We start from the raw sequence: 20360 nt of genomic DNA, 5'->3' as shown, positions 1-20360 counted from the left end.
CGTCACTCCTTCATCAGGTAGTAGTGGAGGGCTCAATCCTAACACAGAATTTATAGCAAAAAAATTTACAGTGTGATGTAACTGAAATTATACATTGAAAAATTGATTGTCTGTTAAGCCTTTCATCTGTTAGAATATCATGATAGTTTCACTTCTTTCATGTGTAAATCACAAAACCTTCTTTTAAAAAGTTGCATTCTCAGGTTGGCTGTTAACAATGGTGATAGCTAGACAATATGTTGAAGGTGTTAGCCCCCTGTGTTCTCTGTCTATGCCATGATGCTTATTGTCTAGCTACACCATTGTTAACAGCTAACCTGAGCATGCAACTTTTTAAAAAAAGATTTTGTGATTTACACATGAAAGAAGTGCAACTATCATGATATTCTAACAGATGAAAGGCTTAACAGACAATCAATTTTTGAATGTATAATTTCAGTTACATCACACTGTAAATTTTTACTATAAATTCTGTGTGTTAGGATTGAGTGCTCCACTATCACCTGATGAAGGAGTGACGCTCCGAAAGCTTCCAATTAAACCTGTTGGACTATAACCTAGTGTTGTGTGATTTTTAACTTTGTACACCCCAGTCCAACTCCAGCATCTCCAAATCATATCAGTTCCTCTGCCATTACTTTATTCCCTATTATTCCTTCTCCAGCCTCATTTTCCAGCAGTTCAGTGTTGGATATCAAAATATCTTTTAAATTTAAAAATCTAAAAGAAAACTATTACAATTTTATTCTATGAAAGCAGAAAAATAACAGAAAATCCTAAGTTACTTTAAAAGTATATTCAAGGCAGCAGGATGATGATAAACAGTGGCAATTTGTGCATGGATGTAGGTAGAGTTCTACATGAATACTTTGGCTCAGTGCTCAGTAGCAAGAGGGACGGCATAGTTCTAGAAATCAGGGAGCAGTTTTGAGACACAACCAGAGAAGTTAGCATAGACAGGAAGGAGGTTCTGAGTATCTGGGAGGTTTAAAAGTACATAAATCTCTATGGCCAGATGAAATGTATCCCAGATTGCTGAGTGAGACAAAGGAAGCAACAACAGGTACGCTAGCAAAAGTTTTGATTTCTGTCTGGCCACAGTAGAGGTGCCAGAGGACTAGAGGACAATCTGGTACCGTATTTCAAGAAGGAAATAAGGGATAAACCAGGAAACTACAGGCCAGTCAGTCTAACCTCAGTGATGGCAAAACTATAGGAAGCAGTTCTGAGGTACAGAATTAATCTGTATTTGGAGAGGCAGCGATTAAACAAGAACAGTCAGTATGGTTTTGTTAAGGGGAGGTCATATCTGACCAACGCGGTTGAATTTTTCATAAAGGTAACCAGGTGTGGGGCTTATGCCCGAAACGTCGATTCTCCTGTTCCTTGGATGCTGCCTGACCTGATGTGCTTTACCAGCAACATATTTTCAACCAGGTGTGTAGACAAGGGCAATGTTTGTGATATAATCTTCAGCAAGACATTTGATAAGGAGAGACTGATGGCAAAGGTAACAGCCCATGTGATCCAAAGGAATTTGACAAATTAGATGAGTGACAGAAGCAGAGGGTGATAATTGAGGGGAGGTCTGCATCCAATGGAGTCCCACAGGGAACAGTGGTGGGTTCCTTGCTGTTTGTGGTTTATACAAATGATTTAGACTTGAATGAAGGAGGACCAAAAACAGAAAATCTCAGCACATTTGGCAACATTTGTTGAGAGAAGGCAAAGTGAATGCTTTAAGTCCAGAGTGCCAAATGGAGTTCAATCTGGGTAAATATGACATGATGAACAAGGCAAGGGAACATAGGATGAATGGTAAACATTTAGGATAAGAGGGAGTTGGTGTGCACGTCCACCAGTCCCTTAAGTATCAGGACAAGCTGATAAAGTGGTTAAGACGGCAGATGGATATTTGCCATTATTAATTGAGGCACAGAGTTTAAGAGCAGAGAGATGGTGCTGCAGGTGTATAAAATAATGGTTAGGTCACGACTGGAGGATTCGGTGCAGTTCTTGAATGCACATTAATAGAGAGAAGTGATAGCAGTGGAGAGGGTGCAGAAGAGATTCACCAGGATGTTGCCTGGGCTGCAGAGTTTCAGTTATTAAGAAAGATTGGACAGATTGGGGTTGCTTTCCATAAAGCAGAGGAGATTGAAAGGGGACAGGATTGAGATTCGTAAAATTATGAGGGGCACAGACAGGGTGGACCGGATGAGGAAAAGATGATGTAGTTGATGACATGCCAGCGCTTTGATTGTGGATGTCTCACAGAAGTCTTGAACTTGTCTTTTTGAAGAAACAAAGTGATGACAGGCTGGTGGTGAGCAGATGAATCCTGTTGGAATTGCAACTCTTCTTGCTGGAAGAGCAGCACCTCATTTTCTGCTTAGGAACCCTGCAAACTCTAGGCTCAATATCAAGTTCAATAATCTTACAGCCTGAGCAGATCCTTACCCCCAACTCCCACACATCAGGCCTTGTCATCACATGGGCTGCTACCACAAGGACCCCATTGTCAACCACTAATGAACTCCATGAGCAACTATTCATTCTCTCAGGCTGACCTTTACCCAATTATTTGTCTGCCCAATTTTTTTTTTCCTCTCGTTGGGTTCCATCTCCACTTATCATTTACTCCTTTAACCTCCAACCACATATACCTACCTAGATACCAGCAGTTCTGAAGAAAAGTCATTAGACCTGAAACATTAACTCTGCTTTCTCTACACAGTGCTGCCAGATCTGAGTTTTTCCAGCAATTTCTAATTTTCTTTCAGGTTTCCAGCATCTGCAGTTCTTTGGGTTTTTTTGTCCCCATCACATCTGGCCAATCTCCGCAGGACTTGTGTTGTGTGTGTTGGGGGTTTGAATTCCCCCGAGTAGATGCCTTGTGTGGGACATCTTTTAACATGGAATTGCTTTTTGCATATCAGCAGACACACAGCCCTTGGCAGAATGTAGATCCAATTCCAGTGGCAAATAAACCTCAAAGACAGGGGATCTACCCACTGCTGCAGCCTTCAACTGGCATCACAACCACTGATATCACATGAGGAGTGTCTTCCATCTGGATCGCTGTTCAAGACTTTTCTGGATTGCTCTTCGTCTGCTTCCTCCCCTCTGATCTTACCACCATAGGTGGCCCCTCCAGAAGTTGAGAACTCCACTGGCATTGTTCTTGGGATCAATGGCATACACAAGCATCTCCACCACAGCAAGGTGGCAATTCACTGAAAGATCATCGTATGATCCCAGAGACCAAAATGATAATCGCACTATCAAAGCACTGATCAGTGCAGTCAACTACTGGACAATCGGCTCATCTGCTCCTCAACATCCATCAATGCCACCAAAAGCAGCTAAAGACAAAGACACAGTTTACAAAAAAAAAGCTTAAAATTAAACAGCTTCAAGAGCTGAGCAAACTTCCAAAAACTTCACCAAAATCTCCAGAGAGTTCATTTTATTGGAGTGCAGGGAATCTGAAATTAACTGTAGATAGCCAGCCTCTCATATTAGGAAGCAACGGTTGGCTACAAAACCAGGAAACACCAAATCGGATTCGACGAGAAGGACCACATCATCTAAAACCTCACTGACAAGAGGAGGACAGCTCTCTACGACTGGCAAGAGAACAACACCAGTGAGGCAAAGAGGACAACTCATCAAACAGAGAAGCTGGAGTTACAAAAAAGAACACGACAAATCAAGAACCGATGACTGGATGAGAAAACCAATGAGCTGCAATTCCTTGCCAATAAGCACATTGCTCAGGGTTCCTTCAGTGCCACCAAGGAGTAACAGGAATAAAGAGTACTGGGCTTACGGTAAGATTCTTGGTAGCATAGTTGAGCAGAGAGATCTTGGTGTCCAGTGCATGGATCCCTGAAAGTTGCCACTCAGGTTGATAGGGTTGTTAAGAAGGCATCTGGTGTGATAGCTTCTATTGGTACAGGGATTGAGTTTCAGAGCCACGAGGTCACGTTATAGTTGTACAAAACTCTGGTGCAGCCACACTCCGAGTTTTACATGCAGTTTGGATCACCGCATTATAGCAAGGATGTGGAAGCTTTGGCAAAGGTTCAGAGGAGATTTACAAGGATGTTGCCTGGTATGGAGGGAAGGTCTTATGAGGAAAGGCTGAGGGACTTGAGGCTGTTTTTATTAGAGAGAAGAAGGTTGAGGGGTGACTCAATTGAGACATAAGATAATCAGATGATTAGGGTGGACAGTGTGAGCCTTTTTCCTCAGATGGCAATGAATAGCACGAGGGGACATTGCTTTAAATTGAGGGGTGATAGATATTGTGGGCGGCATGGTGGCACAGTGGTTAGCACTGCTGCCTCACAGTGCCTGAGACCCGGGTTCAATTCCCGCCTCAGGCGACTGACTGTGTGGAGTTTGCACGTTCTCCCCGTGTCTGCGTGGGTTTCCTCCGGGTGCTCCGGTTTCCTCCCACAGTCCAAAAAAGATGTGCAGGGTCAGGTGAATTGGCCATGCTAAATTGCCCGTAGTGTTAGGTAAGGGGTAAATGTAGGGGTATGGGTGGGTTTCGCTTCGGCGGGTCGGTGTGGACTTGTTGGGCTGAAGGGCCTGTTTCCACACTGTAATGTAATCTAATCTAATCTAATCTAATATAGCGCAGCAGGTCAGGCAGCATCCAAGGAGCAAGAGAATCGACGTTTCGGGCATGAGCCCTTCTTCAGGAATGAGGAGAGTGTGCCAAGCAGGCTAAGATAAAAGGTAGGGAGGAGGGACTTGGGGGAGGGGTGTTGGAAATGCGATAGGTGGAAGGAGGTTAAGGTGAGGGTGATAGGCCGGAGTGGGGGTGGGGGCGGAGAGGTCAGGAAGAAGATTGCAGGTTAGGAAGGTAGTGCTGAGTTCGAGGGTTGGGACTGAGACAAGGTGGGGGGAGGGGAAATGAGGAAACTGGAGAAATCTGAGTTCATCCCTTGTGGTTGGAGGGTTCCTAGGCGGAAGATGAGGTGTTCTTCCTCCAGCCGCTGTGTTGCTATGGTCTGGCGATGGAGGAGTCCAAGGACCTGCATGTCCTTTGTGGAGTGGGAGGGAGAGTTGAAGTGTTGAGCCACGCGGTGGTTGGGTTGGTTGGTCCAAGTGTCCCAGAGGTGTTCTCTGAAACGTTCCGCAAGTAGGCGGCCTGTCTCCCCAATATAGAGGAGGCCACATCGGGTGCAGCGGATTCTGTAAATGACGTGTGTGGAGGTGCAGATGAATTTGTGACGGATATGGAAGGATCCCTTGGGGCCTTCGAGGGAAGTGACGGGGGAGGTGTGGGCGCAAGTTTTGCATTTGTTGCGGTTGCAGGGGAAGGTGCCGGGAGTGGAGGTTGGGTTGGTGGGGGATGTGGACCTGACGAGGGAGTCACGGAGGGAATGGTCTTTTCGGAACGCTGATAGGGGAGGGGAGGGAAATATATCCCTGGTGGTGGGGTCCGTTTGGAGTTGGCGGAAATGATGACAGATGATATGATGTATATGGAGGTTGGTGGGGTGGTAGGTGAGGACCGGTCCTCACCTACCACCCCACCAACCTCCATATACATCATATCATCCGTCGTCATTTCCGCCACCTCCAAACAGACCCAACCACCAGGGATATATTTCCCTCCCCTGCCCTATCAGCATTCCGAAAAGACCACTCCCTCCGTGACTCCCTCGTCAGGTCCACACCCCCCACCAAACCAACCTCCACTCCCGGCACCTTCCCCTGCAACCGCAACAAATGCAAAACTTGCGCCCACACCTCCCCCCTCACTTCCCTCGAAGGCCCCAAGGGATTCTTCCATATCCGCCACAAATTCACCTGCACCTCCACACACATCATTTACTGCATCCACTGCACCCGGTGTGGCCTCCTCTATATTGGGGAGACAGGCCGCCTACTTGCGGAACGTTTCAGAGACGTGTGTCCTCTGGGACACCTGGACCAACCAACCCAACCACCCCGTGGTTCAACACTTCAACTCTCCTTCCCACTCCACAAAGGACATGCAGGTCCTTGGACTCCTCCATCGCCAGACCATAGCAACACAACAGCTGGAGGAAGAGCGCCTCATCTTCCGCCTAGGAACTCTCCAACCACAAGGGGTGAACTCAGATTTCTCCAGTTTCCTCATTTCCCCTCCCCCCACCTTGTCTCAGTCCCAACCCTCGAACTCAGCACCACCTTCCTAACCCGCAATCTTCTTCCTGACCTCTCCGTCCCCACCCCCACTCCGGCCTATCACCCTCACCTTAACCTCCTTCCACCTATCGCATTTCCAACACCCCTCCCCCAAGTCCCTCCTCCCTACCTTTTATCTTAGCCTGCTTGGCACACTCTCCTCATTCCTGAAGAAGGGCTCATGCCCGAAACGTCGATTCTCCTGCTCCTTGGATGCTGCCTGACCTGCTGCGCTTTTCCAGCAACACATTTTCAGCTCTGATCTCCAGGGTCTGTAGTCCTCACTTTCTCCTGGGTGATAGATATAGGACAGATGTCAGAGGCAATTTCTTTACTGAGAGAATAGCAGGGGTGAAGAATGCCCTGTCTGCAACAGTAGTTGACTCACCAACTTTAAGGGCATTTAAATGATCATTGGATAAACATATGGATGAAAAGGAATAGTTTAGGTTGGATGGGCTTCTGATTGGTTAACAGGTCGGCGCAACATTGAAGGCTGAAGGATTTGTACTGCGCTGGAATGTTCTATGTTTTATATTCTACCGAAGCAACACCCTTGGCCTCAAACTGGTGTGCAGTAAGGATTGCACTCTTGAGACACAGAGTAAAAATCCGCCTCTGATGGAGAGAACACTTTGAAGAACTATTAAACTGCAATACAATCATTAATGAAGATGTGGTTGAGAAAATATCTCAACTTCCTATCAAAAATGATCTTGGATTCCCACTCAGTGTTGCAGAAGTCGAAGTCTCCATTAGATACATGAAGAATGGAAAACCCACAGGAGTAGATGAAATTCCAGCAGAGATTACAAACTTAGAGACGAAAAGCTTACTTGCCATCTCTGTCAACTGCACGTTAAAATCTTGGACAAAGAAGAAACCCCCGCCAATCTCAGGGATGATGCCATTGCCACTGTCTTCAAGAAAACAGACAAAATAGACAGTGGGAACTACTAAAAAGTTTTCCTAATATCCATCTCCTGGAAGATCATTGTCCAGATCATTGCTCAGCTCTTTCTTCCAGTCTCTAAGGAAATCTCTCCTGAAAGACAGTACAGCTTCCAACCAAATTATTGAAGTATAGAGATGATTTTCACTGCTTGGCATCCCCAAGAGAAATGCCAGGAACAACGCCAATCAAACCTCACAGACTTCATTGATCTGACCAAATCTTTAGACTCAGTCAATCGGAAAATGCCATGGTAGACCATGTCAAAGGCCAACGGTCCAATGAAATTCATCAATGTTCTCTATCTTCTCCACGACAAGATATCGATAATGATCCTCACTGATATGACAGAATCCTTTGAGGTCCCTTTTCCCTATATTTTTGCAACTACTCTTCATGGTGTCAAGAACAAGCTTTCCAGTGGTGTGGATATTGTCTACAACATGGACAGTAAACTTTTCAATTTCAACTGGCTGAAGTCCAAGGAAACAACACTGACCTCACTTATACAACTTCAATATGTGGATGGCAATGTCATTCCTGCTCTCTCAAAAAAGAACCTTCAAGCCTCACTTAACGCCTTTGCAGAAGCATACCAAAGAATTGATCTCCCCTTCAATCTCAAAAATAGTCAAGTCCTTTACCACCACATCCAAGTCAAGTTCCGATCCATCCTTCAAGAGCTATGGAAAAATTCTCCCAAACATGGACATTTCCCTTATCTGGGAAGCTACCTCTCATCTAAGGCATCCGTTCAGAGATTCAACATCACATCCAACGTACAAGCACTGTCTTCAAATAAGAGTCTTCATCAACTGGGACATCCATGCGGATACCAAGATCCTTGTGTATACGGCACTCACCCTTCCACCTCTTTTCTATATCTCCAAAACTTGATCTACAAATTCACACTGTTTCAAGACCTTTGAGAAGAACCATCAATGCTTTTTGAGACAGATTCTTTGCATCAGCTGGGAGGACAGGCATACTAGCACCAACCAATAGCAACTAATAGCACCAGCAGAGGACAAAATCATCCAAAACCAACTTCACTGGGCCGGGCACGTTCTTAGGATGGCTGAGTTCCAAGTGCCAAAACAAATCATCTTTGGCCAGCTAAGACAGCCTTTGAGCATGAGATGCACTAAGGAAGTATTTTCAAAGACTCCCTAAAGGCTTGCCTCAAGAAATATAACATAGATGTCAATTTGTTCAGTGGAGCCCAACTTGGAGGAAACTCCTGTATGAACGGTCACAATTCTTTGAGAATACCCAGCGACGAAAGGAAGTGCAGAAAAACAACTTGAGAAAGGAATGTCGATGAACCCAAGGCCAAGGACCAGTTCCATCTCCCAGAAACACCTGTCAAATGTGTTGTTGGAGATGTGGCTCCAAGATTCAGGATCATCAGCCACACAAGGACCCAGAGATCCCATAAGCAGTGATATGGAATTTTCTTGGTGAATAATCAAACTTATAAGTAAGTGATTACTAACAATGAGACAGGAAAAATAAATTTTCCCTTGGTGAAGTGATCAACGACTGGGGCATAAATTTAAAGGGGCAGAAGGCTTTGAAGAAATGTGAGGAGAACTATTTACACCCAAAGGCTGGGGAATCTAGAACTCACTGCCTGTAAGGATGGCTGAGGCAGAAAACCTCATAACATATTAGTAGCATTTAGATATACACTTGTGTTGCGAGGATATACAAGACTGGAAAAGTGCTGGAAAATGAAGTTAGAATATTTTGGTCATTGGTTTTGAGTAGTGCAAACCTGATAGGCTAAAGGGCCCTTTATTGTGCGACTGCAGAATTCCAAAGTGCAGAGGGATTTAGGTATTTCAATGTATGTGTCACAAAAGGTTAGCATGAAGGTACAGCATGTAATTAAGAACACTGATGGGATATTACCATTTATTACAAGAAGAATTGGACATAAACTTAAGGATATTATGCTTCAGTTCTACAGATGGTGAAACCACATCTTGAGTAGTGTGTACAGTTTTGAATACCTTATTTAAGGAAGAACGTAAATGCTTTGGAGGCAGATCAGAGATTAACTGGCATGATACCCAGAATGAGTAGGATGTTGTATGACGATAACAAACAGTGCTGGAAAAACTCAGCAGATCCGACTGCATCTGAATAAAACAGTTAATGGTTTTAGTCCCATATGCCAAGTTTTTGCTTAGTTGTTTCACCTATCCAAATCCCTCAGCAGACCCTGCGTCACGCTCACCATAGAGTCATAGAGATGTACAGCATGGAAACACACCAACTGAGAGTCTCTCGCATTCCCATAGAACCTCCTATCTGTCCCCCTAACTATGGAGCTCCTCAGAACTAATGCACCACTCCTCTTCCCCCCACCTTTTCTGAGCAACATGTATAGACTCTAGCCAGAGACCTGTACCCCATGGCTTACCCCTTGGGTCATCACTTCCCCCCTTCCCCCCCCCCCCCCCCCCCAACAGTATCCAAAGTGGTGTACCTGTTATACAGGGGAACAGCCACAAGGGATTCCTACACTGACTGCTCCTAACAGTCACCCAAGTATCTTCATTTCTGGGAGTAACTACCTCCCTGTTGCTTTTATCTATTATAATCTCTGCCTCACGAATGATCCTGAATTCATCCAGCTCCAATTCTCTAACATGGTTTTCAAAGAGTTAAGGTGCAGGTCATCGGGGCCTGGGGCCTGATCTGACTTTGACACTAAGGGTTGTCTAATATCACCTCTTTAGTGATAGCGATGGTGATGGTACTTAATTTCACCCATCCCCACATTCTTTTGTATTAATGGGATCTTCCACCATAAAGAATGATGCAAAGTGTCTGTTTGCCATTTCCATGTTCCCCATAATCATCTCCCCAGATTCACTTTCTAAGGGATCTATGTTCACTTTGACCACCCTCTTCCTTTTTATACACTGAAGAAACTCTTACTGTCAGTTTTTATATTCCCTGCTAGTTTGCCCTCACAGTTTCATTTCTCTGTCTTCATTATCATTTTAGTCCTTCTTTGCTGGACTCTGAATTTATCCCAGTCTTCAAGGCTATCACTCACTTTTGCCTGCTTATATTCTTTTTCTTTCAACTCTCCTTAACTTCTTTGGATAGCCATTGTTGGTTTATTCCTTTCTTAGAAACCAAGACAGTTACGTGCATTTCAACTCAACAATGAGATATTCCGAATCTCTGAATCTGAATCGGGATCCTCAGTATACTTACTGTTCTGCTAACATTTTGCCCTCGGTGGCTAAGTTTCCTGGTGATTTGTCTATGTACCTGGAAACCTGTGCCTCTGACCCTTCGAAGACTTCATTTGCAAATCTGAATATCACAGGCTTCAAACTGTCAGACAAGCTGTCTGCCAGTATTGAAGCAATTGCTCTTGTACGGAGTTTAAATTCTATTTCAACTCTTGTTTCTTGACATTCATGGTACAGAATCTTTTTTCACTCTCTTTGATCTCCACGAGGAATGTTTTCTTCATGTTTTTGTTCTGTGTCTCTAACTTAAACTTTTTCCATCTTTTATAATTTTAATTTATTTGCTTTTGAGTGATAAAGACACTGCTAACTTACAATATTCTCTTAAGTTTCCCAATTGATCATGAGTGGCACTTAGCTCCTCCTGATGAGCGTTCGTTGCACTTAACCAAAAACCAGAATTAGATCTTTTGGTCCATTGAGATTGCTCTGCCATTCAATGAGATCCTGGCCAAGCTAATAATCCTCAACTCCACTTCCCTGATTTATTTCCATAACCCTGAATTTCCTTACTGATTAAAAATATGCCTATCTCAACCTTGAATATACTTAATGACTTGCCCTCAACAGTCATCTGTGGTAAAGAATTCAACAGCGTTTTCACTACCCTCAGAAAATAAAATCCTCCTCACTTGTCTTAAATGTGCAAGCCTTAGTCTGAGATTACCATCTCCGATACCAGGACCCTACAAGGGAAAACAACCTTTCCACATTTACCTGTCAAGTGCCGCAAGAATCCTGCACATTTCATAAGGTTGTCTCTCAATCTTCTAAACTCCACAATGTATAAGGCCAGAATATTCTGCCGCTCCTCATTAGAAAATCCCTCCTTACCTGGAATCAACCTCATGAACCTTCTCTGGACTGCCTCCAATATGTTTCCTTACGTAAGGGTCTTCAAACTTATCACAGTATTCCAATTGTGGACTGACTAACGCCTGATATAGCTTTAGCAAAACCGCCCTATTTTTATACATCAGTCACTTTGAAATGAAGGCCAACAGTCTATTTGTGTCCCACTCCCATATATTGTAGCTTTCTGTCTTTCCCCAATTAAATAATATTCAGCCTTTCCTTTCCTTTTGTGAAAAGTGCATCATTCTATGGTTCTAACCTCACATTTCCCCTGTGATATTTCATCTGCCAAGTTTTTGCCGACTCGCTTAACCTTACTGCACTTTTTGTGGCACCTTTCCTGGCTTTCTTTGCCTTCTCACCTATTTTGTGTGTCATTCACAAACCTGGCTACGATACATTCACTTTCTTCATCCAAGTCACTAATTGGAAGTAATAGTGCCCCCAGCACTGATCCCTACAACATTCTATCAACATTGATTCTCAATCTTTTGGCATTCTGGTAGCCTTTCAGAAGGATGTCCCACCATCCAAATGTGGCATCCTGATGGCTGCTTGCAGCACTAACTCATGGGCTCTGACTTCTGATTTCTCCACTGTGAAGTGTTCCTCAGAAGAAAGTCTGATAACTTCTCATCCCTTATACTGTTATTGCAGTCTAATAAATTTATCCTTCAAAGATCCGTGCACGCAACATTCTTTTCTAGACTATATAAATTTTCTTAAAAATCCACTGATTCTCCCAAATGTTGAGATCACTGACTAAATTTCATCCATTCTACCACTCCTTTTTTTCTGGTGCCAAAGTGCAGATTGGATGTTTTAATTAAACACTACTGTATTTCCCCAAACTTGGTCTAACCAGATCATCTATGGGGTTTCCAGCATATAAAAGCATGGCTGACTTGATGGCCCTGCTCCTTTGTGTGCAAGTCTCAAGTTGTGCTATAGTGCTAACATTGCTGGTTCCAAAGCTCTCATATCTGCCCTCAGTGTATACTCACTGCATTATCTAACGGTTGAGGCAAACTCTCATCCTGATGGACTATCATGACTGACCAACCTGGGTGAGTACTTGGATTTTTCTTTCTTACTGTTAAAAATGTCCTGACCCTATGTTTTCCTTTGCCAGAGAATTGTTGGTTCAGGGCTAGAATTCAAAGTCTTCCAGTGTTTTTTCCCTCATCTTTTGGAGACTTTTCACTCAGGGATTTGTAATTTGAAATCTTCAGTTGACTCCTTTTTATTCTCAGAATGTTCCAAAGAAGATTTGTCTTCAGAGTCTTCCTTTATCAGTTGTGTCTTTTAGACTCAGTTTTCATTTCAGATCCCGGCTCTGAAAGTCTTTTGCTCCCCCCTCACTGCCACCATGTTCTGTCTTGTGTTCTAAGCCAATACAGTTACCTGCTTGCCATTTTAACACACCATCAAGTTCCCTGGCCACTATCTCTGTTTCAGATTTGCTGCGTGCTCCAGAGAAGCTCAGCACAAGCTAGAAGAACTCATTTTCCACTTGGGAATTCTACAGCCTCTGTATTCAATATTGAGTTCAATAGTTTTAGGGTTTGAAGCATATACTTCCATGATCTTACCCTAACCCCCTCATATGATTTGCTATTAAACACTTTCCATTGTTAGGCACTAACAGTCCCCATTAGCAGCCATTCATTCTCCTAGATGAACCGTCATCCATTATTTTGCCTTCTCTCTCTTTGGGCTCTAGCCCACCTATCTTAACCCCCACCCTACATTCTGCATAATAACCAACCATTCCTAGCTACCATTAGTTCTAAGAAGGGTTACTGGATCCAAAATGTTAACTCTGATTTCTCTCCACAGATGCAGCCAGACCTGCTGATTTTTTCCAACAATTTCTGTTTTTGTTACTGCTCCCTGCACGTGTGGAGAACAGTACGGAATATCTCAGGGGAGATAACTATATGGAATATCTCAGGCTCGGGTGCCTGCATATACACCACCTTTTAGACTGCTTACTCCTTATCTCTAACTAAGGTTCTTCAACTCTCATATTTTGTAACACGCCTTTATTCAAACATGCACATTGTAGTTTCTCAAATATAGCTCTCTGGTGTAGTGTCGAAGACCTCTCCCTTCACATGCGTTTTCCAGACTGATGTTTTCTCTCTTACTGATGTCAGAGACGTGATCAGTTACGTCATGTTACATGATATGAATCTCATTATATCAAGTTAACCCCACTCCCCCACCCTCAGATACACTGTTACCAATGCAAACCCACTTAATGTAACTCAACACAAATTTGCATAAATCATGGTTCCCCGTATTAGTGCAGAAGACCCGCGCTGCATAAATCCCAAGATCTTTTATGAGGTTCCATCAATAGGGGACTTACCTCATGAATCTCTTTCTTTGTCCAAAGTACTTGCAGGATATCCAGCAAGTGGAGAGGGTCCAGGCCTGGGGAGAAGCAGATTGATTGCCTGTGACAGGATGCACTTGAAACACTGTGGTATTGTTACTGAGCATAGAATGGGCACTTTGTGCCACCTTGAAAACTATTAACCTTCAAGCTGTCACTCAAGATTAGCAGCTGAACCTCATTCACAATGCAAACAAACCTCCAACAAACATTACCATTTCAGTGGTTTTATTAATCCTCGCAGGACTGTCCCCACTCACTAATGCAAAGGGTGTATTTTCACACTGTTAAACAAATTGCCATCCTGTGTTCAGCACATCAATGGAGACGCAGCTTGGCACAGTTTGCAGCCAGCCAGGATGGGTTTGTTTAGTAAACTTCTCATTTAACATTATTCCCCATTCTCTGCCTTTTTCTTTTAGATTCCACCTGTTCTCCCTCCCTTTCCACCATAGTTCCTGTTTAATAGCAATATCACTGGAAAACAAAACAGCCCAAGATTAGCAATTTAATAATTAGATAACAGTATATGGGGTGCTCCAGGTCATGTTCAATAGTGACCTCCCCCATCTCGACCTCCCCACAATCACCACACATCTCACCCCTCACAACCTCCTTTTCCAGTCCTTCTCCTTTATCCTCCTCATCCAACCCATTTCTTTTCTCTTGCTTCCTGCATTCCCAAGGTGAAATACTGAATAATGCCCCAAAGAGCTGGGTTCTAGGAAGTGAAAGGGAAATTCAAATCCATGCCCTGACCAAAGCTCAGTATACAAGAGATTGCTTTTGTGACCTCTCATAGGGACATGATATTGCATCAGATTATTGCAGTGGATTGCCAAGCAATTAGCGCAAGCTTTGGTGTCTCCAAGTGTTGCTTATTTTCATCAGTGTGGGCCATCCGTGTAATAACTCAGGAATTCGTGATCCAATGCACCAAGGCTTTAAACTTGGCTGTGCTGTCAGGATAGGTAGGAAAACAAGGGGGGCATGCAAGCACAAGGAGGGACATTTCACCAGGGCTGAACCAGCAATGAAAAGCCTTGGGAGCAGCTGTGAAAAAGCTGTCTGTCTAATCCTCACATTGAAGCTTCCTGTGAACACTTTGCAATACATTAAAAAGTGCTATATGAATACCAGTTATTATTGTTGTTCTTGAGGTACATTTTGATGTTATTTCAGTAGAAAATGCAGCAGCAAACTCCCAAACTGCATTCTGACAATGACCAAAGAATGAGTGAGTGACGTTGATTAAAGGATAAACATTTGCCAGCAAGCTGTACTGGGGAAGACCTTCCTGCTATTCAGCAAAGAATACCCGCAATTTCCAAGGTGCAGACAGGACTTCTGTTTCATGCCTCAAATGTATGACAGCACCTTGAACTCCCTCAGTATTACACTGGGAGTGCCACCAGCATGCACTACACATCCCAGTTTCACATGTGGATCTTCACTGCACCAAACAACTCAAGCTCCATGGTCAATTCAAATTCACCAACTTCTACAATGGGTTTTAAATTAATATTCTTTACATTGCTACTCCAATACAGTCCAATGGTTGGTTGGTGGCAGGTTTCATCCAAGGCAGAGATCAAGATCATGAAAGATCAGTCTCCACTTGGACTCAAATTAGAAGATGTCACCTAGATAAGAGTTTGAAGAAAATCCCACAGAGCAGCCGTTCCTCCTCATGATCCAGAAATGCTGCTGGAAGTATACAGACATCAATAACAACAGGATCAGCCTAAGAGGGATGATCCCCATTATCCAAAAGTCTGTAATTACCTTAATACATGAAATACAACAATTTGGGAGAGGCATCTCCACAGTACTAGTGAGATAATAAGAGCCATTCTCACTGTACAGTATTATTGTACAACAGGATTGTTTTCTGTGACTGTATATAACAGTGTCACTGGGTATAATATTGGGGAGTATCTGTCACTATATAACATATTGGAAGGGGCTGTCATGGCACAGTGGTAGACCTCTGGGTCAGAAGATCCAAGTTCAAGTTCCATCTGCCAAATAGGTATGTCATACCATAGAGTCATAGAGATATACAGCATGAAAACAGACCCTTCGATGCAACTCACCCACGCTAACGAGATATCCTAAATTAACCTAGACCCATTTGCCAGAATTTGCCTCATATCACTGGAAATCCTTCCTAATCATGTATGCATCCAGATGCCTTCTAAATGTTGTAATTGTACCAACCTCCAGAACTTCCTCTGGCAGCTCATTCCATACACGCACTACCCTCTGCATGAAAACATTGCCCCTTAGATCCCTTTTAAATCTTTCCCCTCTCACTTTAAACTGATGCCCTCTAATTTTAGACTCCCCCACCCCAGGGAAAAGACCTTGGCTATTCACCCTATCCATAACACCCAAACAGGTTGATGTTTAAACAACACTTTCTTTTAATAACATACAGGGCTATAGGAACAGAAGTTTGTCATTTGGTCACAAACTGTTTCCACCAATGAAAAGTGGCTGGTCTCCGAGCTAATTCTAGATCCTTTAATACTTTTGGATAAAGAAAACTTAGCAAACTAAAACTGACAAATGATCTTACACTCATCAGGGCAGATAGCAAGAATACCAGGCTAGTACAATTGCAACATTTAAAAGGCATCTGGATGGGTATATGAATAGGAAGGGTTTGGAGGGATATGGGCCGGGTGCTGGCAGGTGGGACTAGATTGGGTTGAGATATCTGGTCAGCATGTACGAGTTGAACCAAAGGGCTGTTTCCATGCTGTACATCGCTATGACTCCAAGAGACAGGACTCTAGAGGGTTACAAGGTAGTTAGGAAGGAACAGAAAATTGGACTTAGAAGAGCTAGAAGGGAGCTTGAAAAAGCCTTGGCAGTATTAAGGAAAACCCCAAACCATTCTATACTTAAGTGAGAAACAATAGAATGGCCAGAGTGAGGGTAGGGCTGATAATAGAACTTGTCACTGGAGTTGGAGGTGGTAAGGGAAGTCCTTAATAAATACTTTGCTTCAGTATTCACTAATGAGAGGGACCTTGTCTTTGTGAGGACAGTGTGAAACAGGTTGATACGTTCAAACAGATTGATGTTAGGAAGGAGGATGTGCTGAAACTTTTGGAAAACATGAGGGTAAATAAGTCCTCGAGGCCAGATGGGATATGCCCAAGGCTTTATGAAAAGTGGGGGGAGAGATTGCTGCATCTTTGATGATGATCTTGTGTCCTCACTGTCCACTGGAGTAGCACCAAATGATTGGAGGGTGACAAATATTATTCCCTTATTCAAAAAAGGGACTCGAGATAACCCTGGGAATTACAGACCAGTCAGTCTTACATTGATGAGGGCAAGTTATTGAAGAGGATTCTGAGAAACGGGATTGATGATTATTTGGAAAAGCATAATTTGATGAGAGATAGTCAGCACGGCTTTGAGGGGGGCAGGTCATATCTCACAAGCCTTATTGAATTCTTTGAAGATATGACAAAACACATTGATGATGGTAGAGCAGTGGACATTTTGTACATGGATTTTAGCAAGGCTTGATCAATTTCCCATGGTCGGAAAAGTAAGGAGGTATGAAAAACAGGGAAATTTGGCTGTCTGGATAGAGAATTGGCTGGTCCATAGAAGACAGAGGGTGGGAGTAGATGGAAAGTATTCAGCCTGGAGTTTGGTGACCAGTGCTGTTCTGCAGGGATCTGTTCTGCTCTTTGTGATTTTTATAAGTGACATAGATGGGAAAATGGAAGAGTGAGTTAGTAAGTTTGCTGATGGCATGAAGGTTCATGCAGTTGTGGACAATGTGGAGGGTTGTGGTAGGTTGTAGCGGGACATTGACAGGATGCAGAACTGGGCTGAGAAGTGGCAGATGGAGTTCAACTTGGAAAAGTGTGAAGAGATTCATTTTGGAAGGTTGAAGTTGAATGCAGATTACGGAGTTAAAGGCAGGATTCTTGGCAGTGTGGAGGAACAGAGGGATTTTGGGGTCTATGTCCAAAGATCCCTCAAAGTTGCCACCCAAGTTGTTAGGGTTGTTAAGAAGCATATGGTGTGTTGGCTTTTATTAGCAGGGGGATTGTGTTTAAAAGGCGCGAGGTCATGCAGCAACTCTATAAAACCCTGGTTCGACCACACTTAGAATATTGTGTTCAGTTCTGGTCGCCTCATTTTGGGAAGGATATGGAAGCTTTAGAGAGGGTGAAGAGGAGGTTTACCTGGATGCTACCTGGATTGGAGGGTGTGTCTTATGAAAACAGGTTGAGTGAGCTATAGCTTTTTTTCATTGTCATGAAGAAGAATGAGAGATGAATTGATAGAGGTGTACAAGATGATGAGAGGCATACACAGAGTGGATGACCAGGAACTTTTGCCCAGAGCAAAAATGGCTATCATGAGGGGGCATAATTAGAAGGTGATTGGATGAAGGTTTATGGGGTGATGTAACAGGTTGGTTCTTTACACAGATAGTGATGGGTGTAAAGAGTGCACTGCCAGCAGTGGTAGTAGAGTCAGGCACATTAGGGACTTTAAGCTAGGCACATGGATGATAGTAAAATGAAGGGTAAGTAGGTTAGTTTGATCTTAGTGTAGGATAAAAGGTTAGCACAACATCAAGGGCCGAAGGACCTGTACTATGTTGTACTGTTCTATGTTCTTGTCCTGTTTAGTGGTGTCACCAGGTTGACAGCTCACCTTCAGTTATGCCTGGTGCTGCTCCTGGGCATGCCCTCCAACACGCTCCACTGAACTAGGATTGATTTCCTAGCTTGATGGCAATGGTTGAGGGGGGGATATCCTTGAACCTGAGATTACAGATGTGCTGGAATGCAGTTCTGCTGCAGTTGATGGTTCACAGCACCTCATGGATGCCAAGTCTTGAGTGGCTAGATTTGTTCAAATTCTGTCCTATTTAGCATGGTGATACTGCCACACAACACAATGGAGGATATTCTCAAAGACCACTAGAGTAGAGGTGCTAAGGGTGAACTATGCATCTTCTGTGAAAAGACCAAGACAGCAATGACTGGATAGCAACAAAGACACCATGTCTCCCACACTGTACAACCCCCACCCCGAATTCTGTGAGTGAGTAACAGAACATTGAGGATGTTCCTCACTTCCTCTACCCAGAAGCAACACTTCTCGAGAGGGAGATGTAAAGATAAACATTCACTCAAAAGCTGGCAAAGTATCATTGGCTTTCAGCATCTCCAGATGGTGTAGGCATCCCCACAGCACTAACATGGCTGTCGATTAAAGGTACAATGGTACATGTCCATTGTAGTACCAATTGTAATGAATACCAGCAAAGGAAGGAGCTGGACATCTTTCACCAGTGTTGCCTAAGGGGAGACAGTTGTAAAGAACAGACCAGAGGCACCTCCATGATACTGCGACAGAGAGACAACTGAGATTGGCAGAAAATATATTTCACCCTCTGGATGTAAGCCTCATTAACAGTGACAGTAACATGGACATCACTCAATGGGAAAAGACGACAGAACTGGCCAAACAATACCTGACAAGTGCAGATCCTTCAAGCATGGGGCAGAATCTGGCAAGATACAAAAGAGAGTGCAATATGCCAAAGAATGCTGTTACCACTTAGCCCGCACAGAACCAAAGTAACAATATTTAAGTCAATAAAGCCAATTTTATGGCACATAGAATGTGAGGAATCCCAACATACATGGTGAAAATGAGCTTGTAGTAAACAGCAGAAAACCCATTAGCATGTCTCTCAACTAACATATGGAAGAACAAGAGTTGTTTGGACTGCTCCATTTCAAAGGTGAATGTGAGCACAGGGTGAAGTCCTTTGAGGCGTGTAAGGAAATTCCAATATAGTAAACATATCATTAATGTTTTGGAATCATGCAGGAGTAGGTGGTTAGAGTTCATTCCGTTGAAAGTATTTATCCTGCAAATTAATGAAAATGTTATCAAGAACTGGACCATGAGCAGATCCTACCGTAACACCATCTGGATGGCATTGTTAAAACTGAAGTCAACTTCACAAGTTAGCAAGTTCATATGCTCAATAAATACACATTCATGAAACTGTGGCCCATCTAGATTGCTGCAACATAATTACATCGTGCAAATGCCTTTAGTGAATGAGTTCACAATGTTGAATGAACCACCAGACATTCGAATGACAAGTCATCGGGAATCCCAACATATGTGCACTAGATCAGCTGAACGCAATTTTCAAGGAATCTGTGCTTTCATCACATCCTGGTTTGTGGTGGACTAGCTGAAAATAGAGAAACTCAAATGAGCAGATACTTATTCCCATTGGACCACATGGAGAAAGACTAAATTGAAGCTGTGCAAGAGGCAAGTGTCTCACTTTCAAAGGACATGTGATTTGTCAGATGCACTACATGTTTGGCGGTGTCAGTCAATGCACTGCCAAACTACTTCCACTCAAGTGTATTTACAGTGTGGATGTGGTTCAAGTGGTTATTGCTTCTGTTGTGGTCAACCCATTTGTCACAGTGATAGTATCACACAATATCCACATAACCTCCATCATGTTGTGTGATACCATCACCGTGACAAGTAGGTAGATTCAGAACAGACCCAGTCACTGAAAATATGGATTGATAAACTCACCATAGAAAAGCAAATTGACAATGATTCTCTAATTTCATCTGTTTGAGTGTCACAAATTCCAAGACAA

At 43.4% G+C, this 20360-nt stretch overlaps 1 protein-coding gene across 5 annotated transcripts in view; it reads right to left on the bottom strand.

The window, feature by feature from the left end:
• The window catches only part of exd3 (exonuclease 3'-5' domain containing 3), a 451102-nt gene that overhangs the window by 344819 nt on the left and 85923 nt on the right, over window positions 1–20360 (bottom strand). For 4 of the 5 annotated variants that reach the window (XM_087998598.1, XM_087998600.1, XM_087998601.1 and 1 more), the window contains one exon: window positions 13646–13710. The exons of the other annotated variant lie outside the window; for it this stretch is intronic. In XM_087998598.1, coding sequence (XP_087854724.1) covers window positions 13646–13710 — 65 coding nt within the window. The remainder of the gene's footprint in view (window positions 1–13645; window positions 13711–20360) is intronic. 5 annotated transcript variants of the gene reach the window in all.

This window comes from Chiloscyllium plagiosum, unplaced genomic scaffold (genome assembly GCF_037043375.1).
Source record: "Chiloscyllium plagiosum isolate Xiang-an unplaced genomic scaffold, Cpla_swu_hap1 HiC_scaffold_21, whole genome shotgun sequence".
Lineage (NCBI taxonomy): Eukaryota > Metazoa > Chordata > Chondrichthyes > Orectolobiformes > Hemiscylliidae > Chiloscyllium > Chiloscyllium plagiosum.
The sequence above is the reverse complement of the archived record's forward strand: the minus strand, read 5'-3'. Positions and strand labels throughout refer to the sequence as shown.